This window comes from Papio anubis, chromosome 4 (genome assembly GCF_008728515.1).
Source record: "Papio anubis isolate 15944 chromosome 4, Panubis1.0, whole genome shotgun sequence".
Taxonomy (NCBI): Eukaryota; Metazoa; Chordata; class Mammalia; order Primates; family Cercopithecidae; genus Papio; species Papio anubis.
In genome coordinates this window covers 168,242,772-168,264,130 of record NC_044979.1, presented here as the reverse complement: position 1 = coordinate 168,264,130, position 21,359 = coordinate 168,242,772, and the positions used below count along the sequence as shown (strand labels likewise).

The following is a 21,359-nucleotide window of genomic DNA, read 5'->3' as shown; positions in this document are numbered from 1 at the left end:
TGTGCCTGTAGCCTCAGCTACTCAGCAGGCTGAGGTGGGAGGATCCCTTGAACCCAGGACGTTGAGGCTGCAGTGAGCTATGATCGCACCACTGCACTCCAGCTTGGTTGACAGAGTGAGACCCTGTCTCTAATAACACAAAAACAAAAATCTAATCTAGTCTAGCCAGTATATTGCTGTGAGAGCTGTGATACATAGCTGGATGTATATATGTGTTGGGGAACAGTGATGGAAAACAACCACAGGCATTACCTGGAAGACGTGAGAACTGGATTTTTTTCACCTTAAGCACAATTGCAGTACTATGCAAAATAAATGTTAATCAGTAAACAAAATGCTAAGTCTTGAACTTGTATAGAGTGATAGGCAGTTAATCTGGGATTACTCCAAAGAAAAAGTGTCAACTTCTTCTGAGTTTTCTGCAGTCTGAAATGCTTAATGTCCTGGGACATACATCTTTCAAATTTTAAACTTCTATGAAGATTATTAAGTACTATAAAATAAAACACAGATGTGACATTAGGCTAATTGATTTCTTATTTAAAAATTAAAGAGAGAATCCCCTGGTTATCAGAATACTCATTAGATTGTCTGACTTAGTGAGTGCAGTGAGGGATAATGCTTAATGAATGATAATACTGTACTGTTAATTCAGTTTTGGATTTGGATGAGCATATTAGAGTTTATCTTCTGGTTTTACTTGTCAAATTGCATGACTGATTTGACAACCCTCCTTTTACACCCTCTTTAAAAGCATTTTGGGCGGGGCGCGGTGGCTCATGCCTGTAATCCCAGCACTTTGAGAGGCCAAAGCAGGCGGAGCTTGCAGTGAGCTGAGATCCGGCCACTGCACTCCAGCCTGGGTGACACAGCGAGACTCCGTCTCAAAAAAAAAAAAAAAAAAAAAGAGAGGCCAAAGCAGGCAGATCACGAGGTCAAGAGATCGAGACCATCCTGGCCAACATGGGGAAACCCCATCTTTACTAAAAATACAAAAATTAGCCGGGCGTGGTGGCCCGTGCCTGTAGTCTCAACCACTCGGGAGGCTGAGGCAGGAGAATCGCTTGAACCCAGGAGGCGGAGGTTGCAGTGAGCCGAGATGGCACCACTGCACTCCAGCCTAGCAATAGAGTGAGACTCTGTCTCAAAAAAAAAAGAAAAAAAAAGCACTTTGTTCACAGGTTAGCAAGAATGAATTTTGGGCAACTTTTTTTTGCCCGCCTCGGTGGTCCTTGTTATGATTGGGCAACCTTCATCCCAGAGTCTCAGAGAGAAATGTGTAAATTGAAGTTCAGAGAAATAAACTGGTCTCACCTATCTATTTCTTCTTGGCATGTTGTATCTTTCTCAATTATGCCTCATCTCTCTGCTGTTCTCCTATGTAAGAAAAGAAAACTTATAACAATATACAATAGGTAGATATTTTCCATCTTGTTTAATTTGCTTAACCCAAAATTTCTGATTCCGCAAAATATGCAATTACTATAGTTGGGTGATGGCAAGGTTGACTTGAAAAGTCTGCTTTTCCAGGAAGGAATGATATTCTCAATTTGGTGGAACTTTTGGTGAGGGAGAGGTGAATAGAGTATTCAACATAGCAGAAGAAAAAAACACATAGACATTTGTACTGGTAGGCAGCTTGGAGGAGTAGGAATTTAGGTCAGAGACATAAAATCTCATCTGAATCTCTTTTGGAATTAGTTATGTTGATCTCAGAGTTATTTCACCTGTTGGTATTTCAGTTTTTTAAATTACCCAAATGGTAATACTGTCTGTTACACAGGGCGTGTAGTTTGAACTTAAAGTAACATATATGAAAACACCTTTAAAAATAGTTTTCATCAATAAAAATTCCTATTAGTTTACGAATATGTCATAATGAGGTAACTTCTAGTTATTTTTTTGATGAGGTTGGTTTTTTAAAAAATAAAGGTGGGGGGTGGAAATCCCCTGGAACTTTTTTTTATAAAAGCATATCATGAATGAAAATCAGTTATTTGATTAACAACTGTGTGTTCAGCAAAGAAATTGTGAAATATTGTAAGCAGTGATATTTCTTTCGTCTGTATGTTGGTTTTTGGTGTGATTAAATATATTTTTCTTGTCTAAGGTGGGATCTCATCGTGTCCGTATGTCAAGGGGATTTGAGGCCAATGCACCTGCTTTTGACAGGTAAGACAATTTTTACATAGTACTTTAAGTTTTGATATTGCTAAGCAGTGGGACTACTTATATTTACTGATTCATTTCAAACTTTTTTGGCTTTAAATAAAATTCCTTCTGACTCCTAATTTAATTGAAAGATAGTGACACCTACTGTTACGACTTCTGGGGGTGGTAGTGATGGAAGTGTGGGTCTTAATCTCTTGACCTTAAAACTTCCTCTGTGGGCACATTGTCCAGTATAGCAACCACTAGCCACATGTAGCTGCTGGGCACTTGAAATGTGTGACTAGTCTCAGTTGAGATGTGCTGCAAGTATAAAATGCACACTAGATTTCAAAGACTGCCTTAAAAAATAACAAAGAATGTAAGGTGTCTCATTAGTAAAATCATGTTCGGTATATTCAGAGTATTGGTTCTATCCTCACATACCAAAATCTGCACATACTCAAGTTTCACAGTCGGCCCTGTGGAACCCATGCTTATGAAGTCATCATTCATATTCATGGGTTTTGCATGCCAGGAATACTGTAGTTTTGATTCTTGTTTGGTTGAAAAAATCCATATATAAGTGGACTTGCACAGTTCAAACCTGTGTTGTTGAAAGGTTAACTGTAGTTGTTTTATATTGATTACATGTTGAAATGATATTTTAGACATTTTGAGTTAAAGAAAGTATATTTTGTTTCATGTTTATAAATGCACCTTCTTGAAAATTTAACATTATAGGTGTGGTTTGTGTTACATTTCTTTGTGTGGCATTGCTCTACATAGCTTCTGGAATGGTTAGAAGCTGGAAAGAAAAAAGACTCGTATTTGGGGCCCATTTTTCTGAAGACTGGAGCTAGTAAGGAGGTCCCTCTGAATCCTCAACAGAGTATGTGATGTCCTCACATGTGAGCAGCAGCCCTTTGCCATCTGCCCTTACTGCATTTCCAGTCAAGCTTATGGCTGTTGTCTATCTTGTCTGGTGCCAGCCTCACAGAGTAGGCAGAAGCTGGATGTCTCCACAGCTCCGGCAGGGATGGGAGTCTCAGTACCCATAAGTCAGAGAGGAAATTGCATTCATGAGTTTTCATAAATTCAGCTTTGAGACCATGTACAATGAATTTGCACCCAGTTTTCCAATTCTGTGTTTAAAATAATGCCATATAAGTTATATTTAATAATGGATTCTTGTTTATTGAAAAAATTAGGCTTCTTATTTGACATGTGCTTATTTCCTTTCTTTCTTAAATAGGCATTTTAGAACACTTAAGAACTTATATGGTAAACAAATAATAGTAAATTTGCTTGGATCTAAGGAAGGTGAACATATGTTAAGTAAAGCTTTCCAGGTAAGTATGGTCATTTCTTATTTCATTCTGCCCCATGGACACCTAGAATGGTAGTAAAAAATAAAATAATATGGTAATCAGATTCTTCCAGGAAGTAAATTACTTCCAAGGAAAAGGTTGGGTACTTGTTGGAAACTTGAACTCTTTGGGTCTATTAAGAAACAATTTAGGCTAATATTGCTGAAACTGGGATTCTGAAAAGTTTTCAATGCAAATGACACTGTTTTCTAATATGCTTTTTTATTTTGTAGAGAAACAGAAAAATAACCTCCTTGCCAAAAGTTTATCTATCACTAGTAGAGAAATAGCAGTTTCCTTCTTCATCTGTTGATTGCTTTGCCTGCTTCCTAGAACCATAGTCATTGTTTTTAACCTATGGAATTGTGAATAATGCATTTATATACATGCAACACTATACCTTCTTGCATTGATGAGGGAAAACTTGAGAATTTCATGTGAAAAGGAACCCTCAAATTGCCTGACTTCTAAAGAAAAAATATTTTAATAAGCACTTATTGAATTAATAATGAATTAGTATAAATTATGGTGTTACATATGATTATAAACTTAAGATAGTTAAAAAACATTTTCTAAAGTTCAATCTCCTAAGTCCAGAAGCATCCTAATTATATAGCTGTTATTTTAATCTTGTGAAATATTGTTAATAAACAGATTATACTTTACAGAGTGACTTTATGGTAAAATTTAAAAATATTTGTATGTATTGAATGAAGTTATAAAATATGAATCTTTCAGTCTTTGATAGGCTTTGTCTTAGATAATTTTGAGATTCTATAATAGGTATAAATAGTTATTAAATTTGTGTTGTAAAAATAAAATGCTGGCAATTGGAAATAATTTTTTATTTCCTAAACCAGATAAGAATATTATTTAAGTACCCTGATGTTAATTATGTCACCTTATCTCTGAGGGATAGTATGTGAGACTTCAGGGAAAAGATTTATTGCCAGTGTCAATGAAATGTGATGAATATTTAGATGAATATTTGCCTTTTTACTTTCATTTAGATGAATATTTGCCTTTTTACTTTCAGAGTCATTTGAAAGCTTCTGAACATGCTGCTGATATCCAGATGGTGAATTTTGACTATCATCAAATGGTTAAGGGAGGAAAGGCAGAAAAATTACACAGTGTCCTTAAACCTCAAGTCCAGAAGTTTCTAGATTATGGATTTTTTTATTTCAATGGAAGTGAAGTTCAAAGGTTTGACTCCCCTGTTTCTCCCTGTTTCTCTGTTCTTTGAATTGGAGCATTGCTATAATTAAAAATTATTCCTAACGTTGAACTCTTAAATTTTCTTTTTAAAATTAAAGTTTATAATCAAATAAAATATCTTTTAAATTTTTTGTTTTATTTTTATTATTTCGAAATAGGACCTCACTTTGTTGCCAGGCTGGTGTGCAGTGGTGCAGTCTCATCTCCCTGCAGCCTCTGCTTTCTGGTTTCAGGAGATCCTCTCACCTCAGCCTCCTGAGTAGCTGGGAATACAGATGTGTGCCACCACGCCTGGCTTTTTTTTTTTTTTTTTTTTTTTTTTTGGTAGAGACGGGGGTCTCCCTGTATTGCCCAAGCTGGGCTCAAACTCCTGGGCTCAAGCGATCCACCTGCCTCAGCCTCCCAAAGTGCTAGGATTACAGGCATGAGCCATCTCACCCATCTTATACTTGATTTTAAACTGGTTTTTCTTTCTTTAGAATTCATCAAATAATAAGAGGTTACATTAGTGAGCTCATTTTATGGAGCAGGCAGTGTACTTAAGTCTTAACATGTATCAATAACAATTATAGGGATAGGCTCTGTTGTTATGTCCATTCCCATCTGCTGCAAAGTGTTAGAACTGGGATTTGTCTGGCTTCATACTTCATGTTATTATATATGAAACTGTTTTGCTTCTCTTTTAAAACTTATGTTTTAATATTTCTTGATGCCATTAAAGACTATTAAATGCAAATATAAGTGAAAGACATTGTTTACTGTCTGCTTTAGTATAATTTAAATTTCAGTTTTTGTATGTGAAATAGAGGAGAAAAGTAAATGTTAAAAGAGTTCGGAATATAGGTTAAGGGAAACTTGAGTGCAGAAAGCTCAAATTTTTAATTTTTCAATTTGTATTTTATTTAGCATCAATGCTGTAGACACAGTCATTAGAGATAACAGATCTTAGGTTTAAAAAAAATTTTTGTTCCATAAATATTTTTCTTTTATGTGCAAAGAACTGTAAGAGCATAAACCTGAATGTATGTTTAGTTTCTAATTGTTGGCCTAATTAAAAGTAAGTGTGTGATAGATAATATAATGAAGAATATGTGACAAAATGTTAACAGTTGTCAAATTTAAATGGTGGGTATATGGATGTTCACAGTATAATTTTTTTTTTTTTTGCATATTTGAATACTGTAATAGTAAAAAGTTGGAGAGGGAAGGTGGGTGCTACATTTTAATTACCTCAATTATTTGCTGTTTGTTTTAGCTTTATTTTTGTTCCAAACTAGATATTTAACTTTATTGGTTACAGATGCCAGAGTGGTACAGTTCGAACAAACTGCTTGGATTGTCTTGATAGAACAAATAGTGTGCAGGCATTTCTTGGCTTAGAGGTAAAAAAATGAATTAAAATGTATGTGCCTTGTATCATCTGCCTCTTTAAGTGCTTTTGTAATACTTAGGTTTCTTATTACTTTTCAGAAAATATATGTAATGTTATGCTTCATTTTGTACTTCTAGTCTCTGTCTCTTTTTTGGCCAAACTTTGTTTTGATTTAAATATTTCCTTTACCTGATCTTCATATTCTCTTTAGGCAGCTGTCTGTCTACTTCTGTTGTTCCTTATTCTCCCTTTTAAAATCTGCTGTTTATAGTATTTCAACAATTTTTTCCCTGTCTTTTTGGAGGAAATATATACGTATGGGTGTGGGTGTGGGTGTATGTGTGTATTTGGCCTTTTATTCTCTGTGTTATCTTTTAACAATCTATTTTAGGATAACAAGGGTCTATTGTCACATGTACAATTATATGGGACTATATTTTTGACAATTTGTAACCCAATCCAGTTCGTTTGGTGTTTTCAAATTAGTAGTTATAAAAAACAGGATCAGATGAAAATGCCAGTTAGTGAAAATGAAAATGAATGTGATTCAACTTCTGTGATAAGGTCGCTGTTTGCAGCGTTTTTTTTTTTTTTTCTTTACTACTTATCCATCAGATTCAGCCTAATATAAACATAGTCTCAACTATTTGACAAACTGTTTAGCAATGCTGAGCTTTCTAAGTCTTCCCTATTCTGCAAGTTAGGGTTATAAGGCTGTGGCTAAACTTCGTTTAGTTCCATCAGAACTTAACATAGTTCTCAAATGCTATAAAAAAAAAAAAAACAGCAATAGGAAGTTACATGTTCTTATTTCCTCTAGTTAATGATCTTAAATTTGACCTGAATATTGGTTAATTAGTTACTTTGCAGCTGAGGTTCTTTATCTCAAAAATGAAAGTACAGTGTATAAAATTCTCTATTATAGAATATATTTTTCATGTAACTAAATAAATTTTACTGTTTGGATTTTTTCAAATATGTTTTTGAGGTTTATTTGTAATTTATTTAGAAAATTTGACAGAAACAAGAAAATGAAAGCAAGCATGTTGGTCATTTAGATAAGAGTTTATCTTATCTTGGCTTGGATTTGTTTCAAGTTCTGGTTTTAAGTGGCTGAATAAATGTTCATGGATTCTGATAATAAGCTTATTGAAAGACTTGGATCTCTTCATCAAAATTATAACAGATGTTAGTTTTCAGGATCTGACTTAGCTGATTCTCCACTGTTGATAGTTAGGAATTAGAAAACTCCCTAGGATAGCAAACGGTTGACAGTTTACAAAGTTTGCCACTAAGATAGACAAAGCCAAACTAGTAGAGGAGTAAGATCAGTTTTGCCCAGTTCCTTGAAGAGAGAAAGATTTAAATGATAAAGGAGGACCTGCAGCTTATTTTGTTTTATTCTCCATGCTAGCAAAGAACAGCTCTGGTGTAAGTCTCTAGGTAATTAAATGAACCCAGTTTAAGGTTTTTAAAAAATATTATTTTAGCTTTTGGTTCTCTATAATTATGGATAATCACCGTACTTACATAATAAAATAAAACATAAATTGGAAAGAGTTAAGTGAAAATGCAAGGCATAGAATATGACTAGATTGCAGATAAACAGATTGGATGAAGATTGAACATTGACTCTAGGCTAGAATTCATACATATAAAGATCAGTAACTTTTTGGAACGCTTTTATTGTTATATGTGATAGGGACTTGTGAAAGCTGAGAGATCCTTGAATTTCTTGCATGCTATTCCCCCCAGTTCTTCCTTATATATATTACCAATGAGGATTTTATGCATAAAAAGCTGTCATGACTTTATTCAGAGGTTTTACTTATTTTCTTTATTTTGTGACAATTTAAGAGCAACTCCTTTTTTTCCATATTTTTTTTTTACCTACCTTAATTACTTAAACTTATAAAGCCAAATCCAAAAATTAAAGAGACCTAGTTATTTAGGTAAACTAAGTAAACATTTTTCTCAGTTCTAATGCAGACTGTTGATGGAAGAATTCTTTTAGGTGGGCAAGGTAAACAACTCTGATTTATAGGGATACTTTAATAAGATAAGTTTTGTCATTTAACCAGAAAGAAGTCTTTATCAATACTTGTAGTTTTCGTTGATATAGTATTTGTTTTAAAAATTGAAATGATGGGAAATAACTCAGCCTAGTAAACTGTTATGTTTTCAGAATCTAGTCCCAAATAGTGCTATAACGATAAATTTTTGGTTTGATTCTGGTAGTTTTTAAAAGCCATATTACAATTAATATATTAATGTACTTATAAAAATTTCTCTTTTGCTGTTTTAGATGCTAGCTAAACAGTTGGAAGCTCTTGGTTTAGCTGAAAAGCCTCAGTTGGTGACTCGTTTTCAAGAAGTTTTTCGGTCAATGTGGTCCGTGAATGGTGATTCAATCAGTAAGATATATGCAGGAACTGGAGCTCTTGAAGGGAAAGCGAAGGTAGATCTAGATCTATCTTAACATTACAGAATATCCTCTTTTTCCTCTCTTCATAAAGCTTTTAAATGGCCTTTTAAAATTAGTAGATGGTTTAAATTAATAGATGTGTCTTAGAATTCTGTTTAATGTACTTTTATGCCTTCTTTGATACTTCCTTTCACAGTGGATACTAGTGAATAAATGGAAGATAGATATTTCCCTAAGTTTGGGAAGTATGTATATATGACATATCTAGTCATTTAGTGACAGTCCACTAAGATGATATATATTGCTCTTTTTTTCATGATTTTCCCTTGTATATCTGTTTTACTTTTTGTATTGTTTGTTTTGATTACAAATATGATTTTTAAAACCATAGACCTCTTAATAAAGGGTTCTCTCTTATTTGGCTTTGTGTTCCCTTCACTTGACACAGTGCGTACAGTTAATAGATGTGTGACGTATGCCACTGGGACAAATAAGTCAATCAGCAGTTTATACAGTGCTTACTATGAACCCAACATTAGGGCATAATTGATCTTTACTTATCTTACCTTGGAAAGTGTGGCTATCAAGATGTGCCAATGATGTGTGAGATATGGGCCAGGTGTGGTGGCTCATGCCTATAATCCCAGCACTTTGGGAGGCTGAGGCAGGTGGATCACTTGAGGCCAGGAGTTCTAGACTAGCCTGGCCAACATAGCGAAACACCATCTCTACTGAAAATACAAAATACTAGCTGGGCGTGGTGGTGCATACCTGAAATCCCAGCTCCTCGGGAGTTTTGAGGCATGAGAATCCTAGGAGGTGGAGGTTGCAGTGAGCCAAGATCACGCCACTGCACTCCATCCAGCCTGTGTGACAGAATGAGACTCTGTTCCGAAAAAAAAAAGAACAGACTTAATTATAATTGTCTGTTTCATCATTACTTTTTATTTCCTGGCAGTATCTACACACTACTTTCTTCTCAAGTATTTGGCCCTTATTGAGGGAGTTTAGAACAAAACTTGAGATAATTTTCATTATTTTATATTCTTAAATATTGTTTAACTTTTTAAGGATCCTGGCCTCACTTGAATTTATCAACTTTCTAATTCTCCACAGTTCCTCAAATTATTTCAAGAATAGAAATGAGAACATTTATCACTTTTATAGTTCTCGTTCAGCTTCTTCCATATAGCAGCTGAAATTCTTTAAAGACCATTCATGATCTCCAAGTCGTCTTTTAATTTCCAAGTCTTCCTCTCCTGTGTCTCATAATACGCCATGCCTCTGCCCAGAGGTATTGGCCTTACCTGGAAAGTTTCTTTTGTTCAACTCATAGAAATAATTTGTATTGACTTTTACAAATATTTACTTCTTAAGTGGTCCCTATTTTTGTAAACATGAAATTGTTAAACTTTGATTTATTCCTTTTAAATAAAGAACATAATTCTTGCTATTAAAAGCTGATTCTCAAACTATTGCTTAAAATATTCTTTTATATTCTTCTACCTTTTTATTTCTGCAGTGACTACAATGTATGTACTACAATGTATGTACAGTGGTTACATATATTTTCAGTGGTCTTTCATCTCTAACATATACAGATATAAAATTTTATACATTAAATATGCTAGTCTGATTTGAACTAAAATCTAACATCTGAACTGCTCTTTCTTTTCCTTTCTCTGGGTTCCTTTTGATTAATTGCCTGATAATGTGAATGGTGAGTGTCTTTTCAAATAATGTCATTTGTATATGTTATTATATAGAAGGAAATAACATTTAATGCCAAACATTAATTGCTTATTAAATATAGTAGCATTCATTTAACGGCATTGAAGAAAACTGGTTCTTCATTTAGTGGCATTTAAGAAACTTGGCTCTTTATTCTAAAAAGAAGCCTAGAGTTACTGTTATTTCTTTAAAGAGTAAAAATTACATATTGCAAACTAAAGTTATTTCCTAAAAGGCGCAAGTTTTTTGTTTTGACAGTCATCAAAATCTGTAAGATCAAAATAAATCCTTATGGTAACTGATATGCCTAAGTAAAATATATATTCATTAAAAGTTATAATCAACTCTCACTATAGGAATAAGTTTCTTATTTTATGATGTATTTTTGCATAGGCAATAAAATGACTCAAAATATACAAATTGTAGTTTACATGTAATATTCTTTTGTGAACTGTACTTGTAAATTTCTTTTGAGACTAGACCTTCATTCTTAGGTTTAGTTTTAATTTTAACTAATGTAAGCTATTTGGGAGCAATTTCCATTTTCTTTTTCTACTACCAAAGTAATTTGAAGTTTTTCTAGGGGCAGTTAAGCTCAGTGTATCTTCTTTTATCTCCCATTTCTCCTTACCCATTTTATCCCCAAGTTTACAAATTACCTTGTAAGAAGGAATTGTCTTGTTTTAAATAAGTTCACTTCAGTTTATTTCCTTTGTAATAAGCAATTTTAAACATTTATTGCTCTAGATGTCATTACTGGATGAGGTTGTAGCACTGGGCTTTTTCATTTCTTTGTGCAGAGCTTTAATCCAAAAGAAGAAAGGAAACAGTGACATGTTGGAGGCATTTTAATTGTCATGACTATATATTCAAAATAGAACGATTAGCTCCTTTTTCATATTCAAATCATATAAAACTGATTTAAAATTTCAAAATACCTACTGAGTAAAATCAGTAATATTTAAAATGAAAATCTGCACTCCTTTCTTTCTCAACAGGCTGGAAAGTTAAAAGATGGTGCTCGGTCTGTTACCCGGACAATTCAGAATAACTTCTTTGACAGCTCCAAGCAAGAGGCCATTGATGTTTTGCTGCTGGGAAATACTCTGAATAGTGATTTAGCTGACAAAGCTCGAGCACTTTTAACTACTGGAAGTTTGCGTGGTATGTGCACTTTATATTTTATTTATTTACATTCCTAAAAGTCCAAGAGGTAAATGTAAACTTATTTACACAAACAATTTTTAGTTGGTTAAAATAGTTTTCGAAGGGATTTCTATAAAGGTAATTTTTTAAAATTACATTCTCCAAAGGAAGTTTGTCTATTTTAAAATGTTTGTATAATCAGTGGTATTACTAAGCTGTAAACTGAGGCCCATGCGTGGTTTCTTCTATAGATTATGATTGAGAGGGTAAATAATTAAGCATTGTTAACTTTGTACAAGGCAGTATTTCATAGAATATTCAGCTGGTACTTTTAATAGAGCATTTAATAACCTAATTATGCAGAAAAATGCTTTACTGGAAAAACTGATGCCTATATTGGTTATTTTTTAAATCACTACCCCAAAAGTTTCTGTAACTTGGTCTTAACTTTTAATTGCTATTGTTCGAATAAGCATTAAATCATATTAATAATTTAAAGTAGTGCTAATTATTGGGCACTAACTGCTATTACCAATTTTAATATTTGAAATAAATATATGGCCTTCAGAATCGGTTTTCACCTTCCATTGTGTCTTTTATTAAAAAAAAGCTTCTCCTATCAGTGAGCACATAAAAGTAGCATGATGGGAAAACTCAGCATTCATTGTAGAACTTAATAGATTAGACGTGCTTTTTCTTTCTCTAAAATGTATTGAGGTATAATTGACACAATAATTTTTTTCCATTTTAACTTTTTAGCACTCTGAAAAACAAATTTTTTTCTGTTAGCCCTAAACCAAACTTGTTAATGTTCCCTGTTCAAGTGGGAGAAAATTGTTTCTGCATCAAGTAACGTATTCTTGGGTAATTACTTGGTCAAATAGGTTATGGATTCTTTCAGAATTCTGCATGGTGCCTAAAGGTAGTTAATTACAGACAGCCCCACAGGGACCTATAACTGGGCTGGGGAACTTAGACCTACTAAAACTCCAAAAAGTATCTGATCTTAGCTACTACTTTCAACTTCAGGCTTTCTTCCTGGCTTCCAAAAGTAGAGACTTGACTGATTTGTGTTTTGTCACCTCTTTCCACCTGTGCCTACATTGATGTGGAGGCATTAATAAGCAACAATTGAAAGTAAGTGGTTGAAGGAAAGAAGAGGAGAAACAAGGGACCTATGTAATACCCAAAGTTCAGCATTAGTGTTTTTAGTTGCCTTCACATTTTACTATAAGTAAAATAATACCTTTAAAAAAAGTACAGTCAGTTCTGCTGTTACGCTTGTTTTGAGAATGGAATTTGTTCCAATGTGATATATTAGGGAACTGTTTGAGCATAAGGCCAATTTTGCATGAGCTTATGAGTGATTTTGCTGGCAAGCAACACTGGGTAAATGCAGAAAAGTGCACCCAGCAGAACTAAGATGGCTAGAAATATATATAACATATAAAACACACATACACATATGCACACACACCTCAAACATCTTCCCCTGCCTCAGTTCACTACGTGTGTTATGAGCCATACTTATTCACATCTGTTCTTTCAACGTTTCATCTAATTTCAGATATCCCTTTTTCCATTATTCACATTACAAGCTGCACTCTGTCTGATGCCCATTTCTACAAGCCAACTTCATTCAAGATGAAGTGCCTTATTAATGGTTATATTCATGTATTTCATAACCATTTAACATGTGTAATGTCTTGCTACTATTTTTATGAGGTTCCTGTCTTTTTTGCTGTGTCACTGTTGAAGTTTCTGAATGTGGTACCCCTTACCCCATTTTTCCATGAGCTCTGTGGTTGTGGGAATTTGCAAAATTTGCATAGCATGGTGATGTTTTTAGAATGTGTTTTTCTTGTTATAGCTGAAGTGATTGTACTTATCAACTGCTAAGTTCCAGAAAGAATACTAAAAGTTGTATATTAGGGCAGTATCTTCCGTATCTTCGACATCCTCCATCTTCTTAGGTTTTCATATTTATATTCATAATATTCTCATACATGTACACATGCATGCATAACATAGACACAGGAGCAGCCAGAAGAGCAGGCCTAGGAGCTTCTGATGGTGAAATGGTGGACATCACTGAGTCACTGCAGGATTTTTCTTAGGTGCAGAAGGTTTGTATCCGTCATTGACGTTTATTTGTAACCTTTGGTGTTCTATAGCTATCAGAAAAAATAAAGTCATCAAATTGACTTAAAATAAAAAAGTGAGGTCTTCTCAAAATGTTTTGTCACTATACTCTACATTTTAATTGTAACTTGTTTTTACTAATGATTCTTTTTTTTCTTCTTGATGCATCCATAGTTTCTGAACAGACATTACAGTCAGGTACAGTATAGAAAATCAATCTGTAAATAAAAGCAATTTTTTCTCATTTTTTTCTGAAGTCGATATTGTAAACAAAGAAAGCCATATAATTGGAAGCTTTCTCATTTTGCCATCAGATTCTAACAGGATAAATTGATATCTTGTTTTAATCTGAGAAAAGAATTTCAAGCTTGAGAAAATTAAGTACTTCATTCTGAAGAAAATGTGCAGTACTCTTTGTCTTCCTGTAGCAATTGCTTAATTCCAGTTGAAGATAATTCAGCTAGTTTTAATTTCACTTTACATTTCATTGAACAAACATTATTAGTGTTATGCCTTACTCTTAACAGGCTGCTGGAAAAAAATCCAGAAGTAACTGTGTTGAATTAATTTCTGAGTGCCATCTGTGATATTTATGACTACTCAACAGTGTTTCTCACACATGATATTTAAGAAGGCATTGTTGCATTTCCTTATTGTGAATGAAATAGTTTCGAAACTATAGACATGCACTAAAATATGATCTGAAATCTCTTAATTTTAAAAAGTGCCAAGATTTCTAACAAAGAGTAGTTAAGTGTGTAAGACCTAAAGATTATTTTTTATTTTTCTTGCCTATTTATTCCTAGGAATCTCATGTCTTCATTCTCTGGGCAAGGTTTATGATCTTGTCTTTAGACATGAATCTGTGGCAAAAGGAATGAAAGCTTAACTCTTGCCAGAAATTTAGTTGAAAAGGATTTGCTATCCCTTAAGAGTTGTTTGGCTTAGTTATTGTTCTGAATGTTTTGAGAAGCTGTTGATTATTTTCTTGAGAAGGGTAGAGGAAGGGAGCACCTGGATATATTTTTAACTTATATAATGAACACCATTTTCTGAAATGGTATGGTATTTAGGGATGGACATCTGTTGTTTGAGCATAGACTGGTTTCTTCTTTAAAATTTTTTATTTTATTTTTTTGACTCACTGTTTCTTTAAGCACATTAAGGTGCCACCGGTTAAGAGTAAACTAGGACTATTTTTTACCTTTTTATTTCATCTAAAAACTGACTTGACTTTATTAGTTCATACAGTGAGGCAGCACATTTTTGTTCACACAGTTCATTGTCTTGCTGAATATTTTAAGCCATGTAATTATTATAGAACCTGTGTGTTGATATAGAATAGATTGTAGAAGCTATGTTTGCATTGGTAACAACAAGTAGTGACTTCAATTTTAAAGAGCAATGATAAACCGTAATCGTAGAGAATTATTTTTATCTAGGTACAGTCAGCTTTGAATTAACCATACTAACAGGCCAGACAAGTAATCTGCTTTCATTACCACCCAGACACCTCTATACAAGCTATCAAAGCAAACAGCTAGATGGTGAGCAATCTGCATATCTGCCCCTGGAAACAATGGCGATATACTTATCTAAATCAGCAGTTCCACAGGTCAAAATTATCTTTACAAGAATACTAAGATGTTACTTGTATTCTTCACTCTCATTTCCTCTCATAGACTGCTATATCTTGGTATCATAATATCATAATAAAATAAGATCATGTGGTAAAAGGTGAAAATAGTTTTGATGTCCTTTTCCTGTTACCAGTTAGCTGCCAGTGAAGTACAGATTCTGTTTTTAGGTTGAGGTGCTTTTAACGTTCTATGCTGTGAATTTAACCAAGATAGAATGTGGTTTAGAAAGGGAAAAAAGATGAGTTGTAGACAAAAAAAAAAAAAAAAAAAAAGAGAGAGATTGAGGATTCAAAATGTACTGAACATTCATTCATTTAACAATTATTTATTGAGCACTTACTGTGTACCAGGTAGTCTTTTAGTTACTAGGAGTATTGCCATAAAGAAAACAGACTAACGTGTCTGCCCTCATGGATTTTCCATTCTCATGAGGGGAGAAAGTTACAGGATAAATAAATAAAATACATAGTTTATAAATGTGATAAATGCGATAGAGAAAAATAAAGCAAGGAGGGGATAATGGAAAGTTAAGGGCAGAGTGCATAAAGTGGTCAGAGAAGGCCTCATTGGAAAGTAAAAACTTGAAGGATGTACAGGAAGAGTGTTGCAGGCTGTGGGCACAGCCAGTGCAAAGGCCCTGTGGTAGAAGCAGGCCTCGTATGTTTTTGAAACAGCAGGAAGGCCCGTGCAGAGTGCACCAGGGAGAGTGGAAGATGAGGGTGGAAAAACAAAACAAATTGTTTAGGGACTTGTGGACCATTGTTTAAGCACTTTGGCTTCCACTGTGAGTGAGATGGGAAGCATTTAGTAGTGATTTCATTTTCAGAAATATCATCTTGCATTTTTGTCAAGGAGCCATTATTCATCAAGCTGCCTGTCAGTAGCTACAATCTTAAATGTAAATGTTCTTAAATGGTTTTGTTTGGAGAAAAATAAAATTTATATTTTTACCAGACTGTTAATGAAAGATGTAGAAAGTTAATTGCTATCTTCCTAAAAATGTATGATTCTTAGTATTTGTACATTAATGTACCATTTCATTGAAACAGAACTATTTGTTCTGCATGTTGCTGCAATAATTCTTTATGTGTAGTTTTTTTTTTTTTTAACTTGGCTATTGTATTTAATGTTGACTTTTTTTTTTTTTTTAAGATGTGTTGGTTAATTGCCTCATAACAGGCTTTGCATTGAAGGCTGATCTTTTTTTGTGCCTGTGCATGTATCTTTTGCTTGTTTGTGCTTGCGATAATAATTGTGCTTTTCAGTAGACATCATATCTCAGTTATGAAAATCAATTTTTATAAATGGTTTGATGCAGCTAAAATTCTGTTGTGTCTTGTCTTGATTAGCATCTTCTAAAGTACTAAAGAGCATGTGTGAGAATTTCTACAAATATTCAAAGCCCAAGAAAATTCGAGTATGTGTCGGAACCTGGAATGTGAATGGTGGGAAGCAGTTTCGCAGCATAGCTTTTAAAAATCAGACACTCACTGACTGGCTTCTTGATGCACCCAAGTTAGCTGGCATCCAGGAGTTTCAAGGTTGGCTTTTTATAATTTGGATTTAGTTAATAAATCCTGACTGTGATGTATTGATCTAGAAAACAAATATAGCACTTCAGAGTATGCATTAATTTATGAAAGAAACTTGGAGCTATACATTTGAAGACCAATGTCTTTAAAGATCACATCTATTAAAATCTTACCTTTTTAAAATTTCTAGACCTTTGTTTTCTACTTCATAAAAACATATAATGGTAAAACAAAAAATCTTTTTCTTTTCATAGTTTATTCTCAGGAAGTAGGAATTCACACATAGATTTCTTTGAAGGCAACCACACATATAAGAAAATCTAGTTTTGTTTTTATTTTGTTTTTATTTGTTTATTTTAACATTGATCGTTTATTAATTTTAACCAAAATAACATAATTAAAATATAATTGATCATTTGAGTTTTATTTTTCAAACCTACTATGTCCAATTTTTCAATTCTTAATCCTCTATTTAGTTACTAAGATAAGAAATGTCAGAGTGGGTCTTGAGCAGCCTTATAAAACTAGTGATATTTATTGGTACTTTATGTGATGACTTAAGAATATTGGTTTATCCTTGAAAAACTTTGTTGGCATTCAGTTTGGGTTCTCTGCACCAAACTGTTAATAGCCAGAACCAAACATTGAGCAGAGGATACTTTTATTAAGATTTTGGGCTGGGCACAGTGGCTCATGCCTGTAATCCCAGCACTTTGGGAGGCCGAGGTGGGTGGTTCACCTGAGGACAGGAGTTTGAGACCAGCCTGGCCAACATGGTGAAACCCCATCTCTACTAAAAATAAAAAGTTAGCCGGGCGTGGTGGCGTGCGCCTGTAATCCCAGCTACTCGGGAGGCTGAGGCAGGAGAATCGTTTGAATTCAGGAGGTAGAGGTTGTGGTGAGCTGAGATCCCTCCACTGCATTTCAGCTTGGGCGACAAGAGTGAAACTCCTTCTCAAAAAAACAAAAGAGAAAGGGCATTTTAATAAAAAGTTTGGGGAAAATCCCAGGGTTTAAGATGAAACTGATGAAAAATAACTAGAAAAGAAAAATTTAATCTCACACCATTTCCTATACACATCACCCTCACATATAAAACTTGGTAATTATATACTATTTTAAAAAGGAATTAAAGTTAATTTTTAAAAAGAAGAAAATTAAGTTCATGATTCTAATCAAAATATTTTTTTCTTTCTTTCTTTCTTTCTTTTTTTTTGAGATTGAGTTTAGCTCTTGTTGCCCAGGCTAGAGTGCAGTGGCAGGATCTCGGCTCACTGCAACCTCTACCTCCTGAGTTCAAACGATTCTCCTGCCTTAACATCCTGAGTAGCTGGGATTACAGGCATCTGCTACCACGCCTGGCTAATTTTTTGTATTTTTAGTAGAGATGGGGTTTTGCCATGTTGGCCAGGTTGGTCTCAAACTCCAGACCTCAGGTGATCCACCCGCCTTGGCTTCCCAAAGTGTTGTGATTACAGGCGTGAGGCACTGTACCCAGCCTACAATGCCCTTTCTTACTTAACCGAACTTGAAGTTGTAATAGTAATAATAAAATAACAGCTAACAGTATAATTCTGTGTACTTTACATGTGTTCATTTAATCCTCAGAGCTGACCTATTATTTCATAGACACCATTATTCCAATTTTACAGATGAAGAAACTGAGACATAGAAAGGGAAGGAACCTGCCCATGTTCGTGCAGTAGTGGCAAAGCCAGGATTTGAACTAAGGCAGTTTGGCTTTAGAGTCTGTATGCCAAGCTGCATTTTATATTTGAACTTGGGCGAGCCTCCTGTCTGTAAATAAAAGACACAAATAATCTTTCTTATGTTTGTGTAGCAGATTAAATGAGATGATGTATGCATGAGCCTTGCACATAATAGCAGTCAATAATTCTTTTTAAATTTCAGTATCAGTTCAGACTATAGGCTCTTCTTTTTTTTTTTTTTTTTCTTTTTGAGACAGGGTCTTTTTCTGTTGCCCAGGCTAGGGTGCAGTATCTATATCATAGGTCACTATAACCTCAAACTCCTGGGCTCAAGAGATCCTCACTCCTCAGCCTTCTGAGTAGCTAGGACTATAGGCATGCCACCATGCTAAGCTAATTTTTTTATTTTTATTTTTTTGTAGTGATGGAGTCTCACTATGTTGCCCAGGCTGGTCTCAAACTCCTGGCTTTAAGTGATCCTCTCACCTCAGCCTTCCAAAGGATTTGGCATTACAGGCAGGGGCTGTAGCATCTGGCCATATAGGCTCTTTCTAGCTATTTGTCCCCATTTCTAGAAACTTGGGGCACCTGAAGTCTCGCTGGGCAGCTTTCTCAGGCAACTCTGTACTCCGTTAGTTCTTGTAGTTTCCAGAGTGCCAGTAGCTAGACAGGGTGATGTGTCCTACTTTCTGGATCTCTCCTAGTTTTCCTGGATTTCTTTTACCCAGAAAATAGCAAAAAGATCAAGCTTATGTTTTTCAAATTTGAATGTGAAAAATTCCTCCCAACTGTTACCAGCAATTTGAGGTAGTTTCTCAGTCACTTTATTCTTTGTGCCTTTTCTGAATAATTTCTTTCTCTCTCCAGTTTTATGTGAGATTTTGATTTGAGAAATGATTTGTTTCTGTGCTGTTTCTGGTTAAAACTTTAGCAAGAATTTTTTCAAAGTGAATTCTGAAAGGACTGAAGAATCTTCAAGGATAAGTCTTAAAGAAGCAAACTTAGGACACCCTAATAGAAAGTAAATTTTAATAATTTTATTCCACTCACGAGTTTTAGCCTTTAATGTGAATTTGGTTAAACTCAAAACACAAAAATCAATTTTTATGAGCTCTGGTGTTATATTGTATTGGGTGGGGTTGCCATTTGCCTGAGGCTATATTTAAAAGTATTTCTTGGATGCTTAATTTTAGATAAAAGAAGTAAGCCAACTGATATATTTGCAATTGGTTTTGAAGAAATGGTAGAATTGAATGCTGGAAACATTGTGAATGCAAGGTAAGCTAACCACATTAATACACTGAAAAGTTTGCCAGTTGAGGGAAACTATGGAGGACAGATAATTAAGTAATTGTTACAAGGATAGTTTGAAATAATAAATGGAAAAGTGCTTGTTAAACTGTAAAAGAGCATTTCACATACTTTTGGGTCTGAGGATTTCTCTGCACACTTAAAAATATTGAGAATGTTAAATAACTTTTGTTAATGTTGTTTATGTCTTTCTATTTATATTAGAAATTAGAAATGAAAATTTAAAAACATTTAATTCACTTAAAAACAATAATAAACCTATTGCACGCTAACATAAAATAAATTTTTTGAAAAATAACTGTTTCAAAACAAAAAATTTACTGAGAAGGGTGGCACTGTCTTGTCGTTTTCCAAATCTCTTTAATGTCTAGTTTAAGACAGCCAGATTCTTAAATCTACTTCTGTGTCAGTCTGCTGCAGTATGTTGTTTTGATTGAAGTGTATGGAGAAAAATCACATAACTGTAGTTTGAAAAGGAAATATTTTAATAACCTTTCTAGATAATTTCTTCTCTGATACTACACCAAAACAGATCATTTCTTCTCTGCTGTAGTATAGATAACAGAGAAGTATTATCTTGGTGTAGTGTAGATAAGACACTACACCAAATGGTAGTGTCTTAAAGGTTAGTTGCAAAATGGAATCTGAAACCATATTGATGAACTTTTTGTGCTCTATTATTCTAAAATTCATCTTTTACCTTTGCATGATTTTGTAACATCATGTATTGGTCACTTGGGTTCCCTAAGTTATGTAGCGCTTCCAAATTTTACACATTTCATTATATAATACCAAAGCATCATATTGTTTAATTACCATCACTGGTATTTGCATCAGAAAATAATTGTTGGGAAGCTGTAAGGATCATGGTAGCAGATACAAGTTTTCCAGAATACTAATTTTTGCCTGAAAACTCAAGTTTTTTCATTGAAAACAAATGCTCTTGGTTGTTTTTCTTGAAGAGACAGACTTAGCTGAAAAAAATGCCAAGTAACCTAAATCTAAATAACCATTGTCTGTCATTAGTTCTTTTAAGGAAAAATTGTATTCCAAAGAAAAAGTGGCAGTTTGACTCCCAACTTAAAGTATTTTCTTTTTTTGAGTTATAGGTCATAAGTCAGTATGCAACTGAAGTGCTTTGTGTTTATTTCCTGTGTATCACACAGAATATTAAAAAGATGCGACCTGGGTTGAGCTTTAATAAAATTAATAATGTCTGTTGCTTCATCAAGGACATTCTTAGGTGAAGTGGCATTTTTTTTTTTTTTCTGCAGGTATATGGCAGTGGGGATTGTAATGACGACTAGTATAGTTTGGTGCCTGGATTCAAGCGAGAGCACCAGCACTTTTACCCATTGTTGCTTTTGCACCATCAGTGCAAATGTCGGTCAACACAGTGAAAGATGTCTTAATAGTTGTGACCCCGTGGGCTTTGGGAACCCTCAAAGATGGCCCCAGATCACACTTGGGAATTGCTGCTCTGAACCCATATTATAAATACAAATTATATGAGTGAAGCTTAAAGCTTCAGTGTTTTATTTTAACAAACTATGCTTGCTTTTAAATTTCAGCAGTTTCCCATATTTTATGACATTTTAAAAGATTTTTCAGGAGA

At 34.1% G+C, this 21,359-nt stretch overlaps 1 protein-coding gene across 25 annotated transcripts in view; it reads left to right on the top strand.

Annotated features, from left to right (window-relative positions):
- Nucleotides 1-21,359, top strand: part of SYNJ1 (synaptojanin 1) — a 101,112-nt gene that overhangs the window by 38,729 nt on the left and 41,024 nt on the right. For 13 of the 25 annotated variants that reach the window (XM_009202341.2, XM_009202337.2, XM_031664870.1 and 10 more), the window contains 9 exons: nt 2,111-2,172; nt 3,404-3,500; nt 4,555-4,724; nt 6,037-6,118; nt 8,414-8,566; nt 11,263-11,428; nt 13,727-13,750; nt 16,542-16,733; nt 19,627-19,711. In XM_009202341.2, the coding sequence (XP_009200605.1) occupies nt 2,111-2,172; nt 3,404-3,500; nt 4,555-4,724; nt 6,037-6,118; nt 8,414-8,566; nt 11,263-11,428; nt 13,727-13,750; nt 16,542-16,733; nt 19,627-19,711 (1,031 nt within the window). The remainder of the gene's footprint in view (nt 1-2,110; nt 2,173-3,403; nt 3,501-4,554; nt 4,725-6,036; nt 6,119-8,413; nt 8,567-11,262; nt 11,429-13,726; nt 13,751-16,541; nt 16,734-19,626; nt 19,712-21,359) is intronic. The other 12 variants (XM_031664871.1, XM_009202332.2, XM_009202348.2 and 9 more) reach the window with 2 other exon arrangements.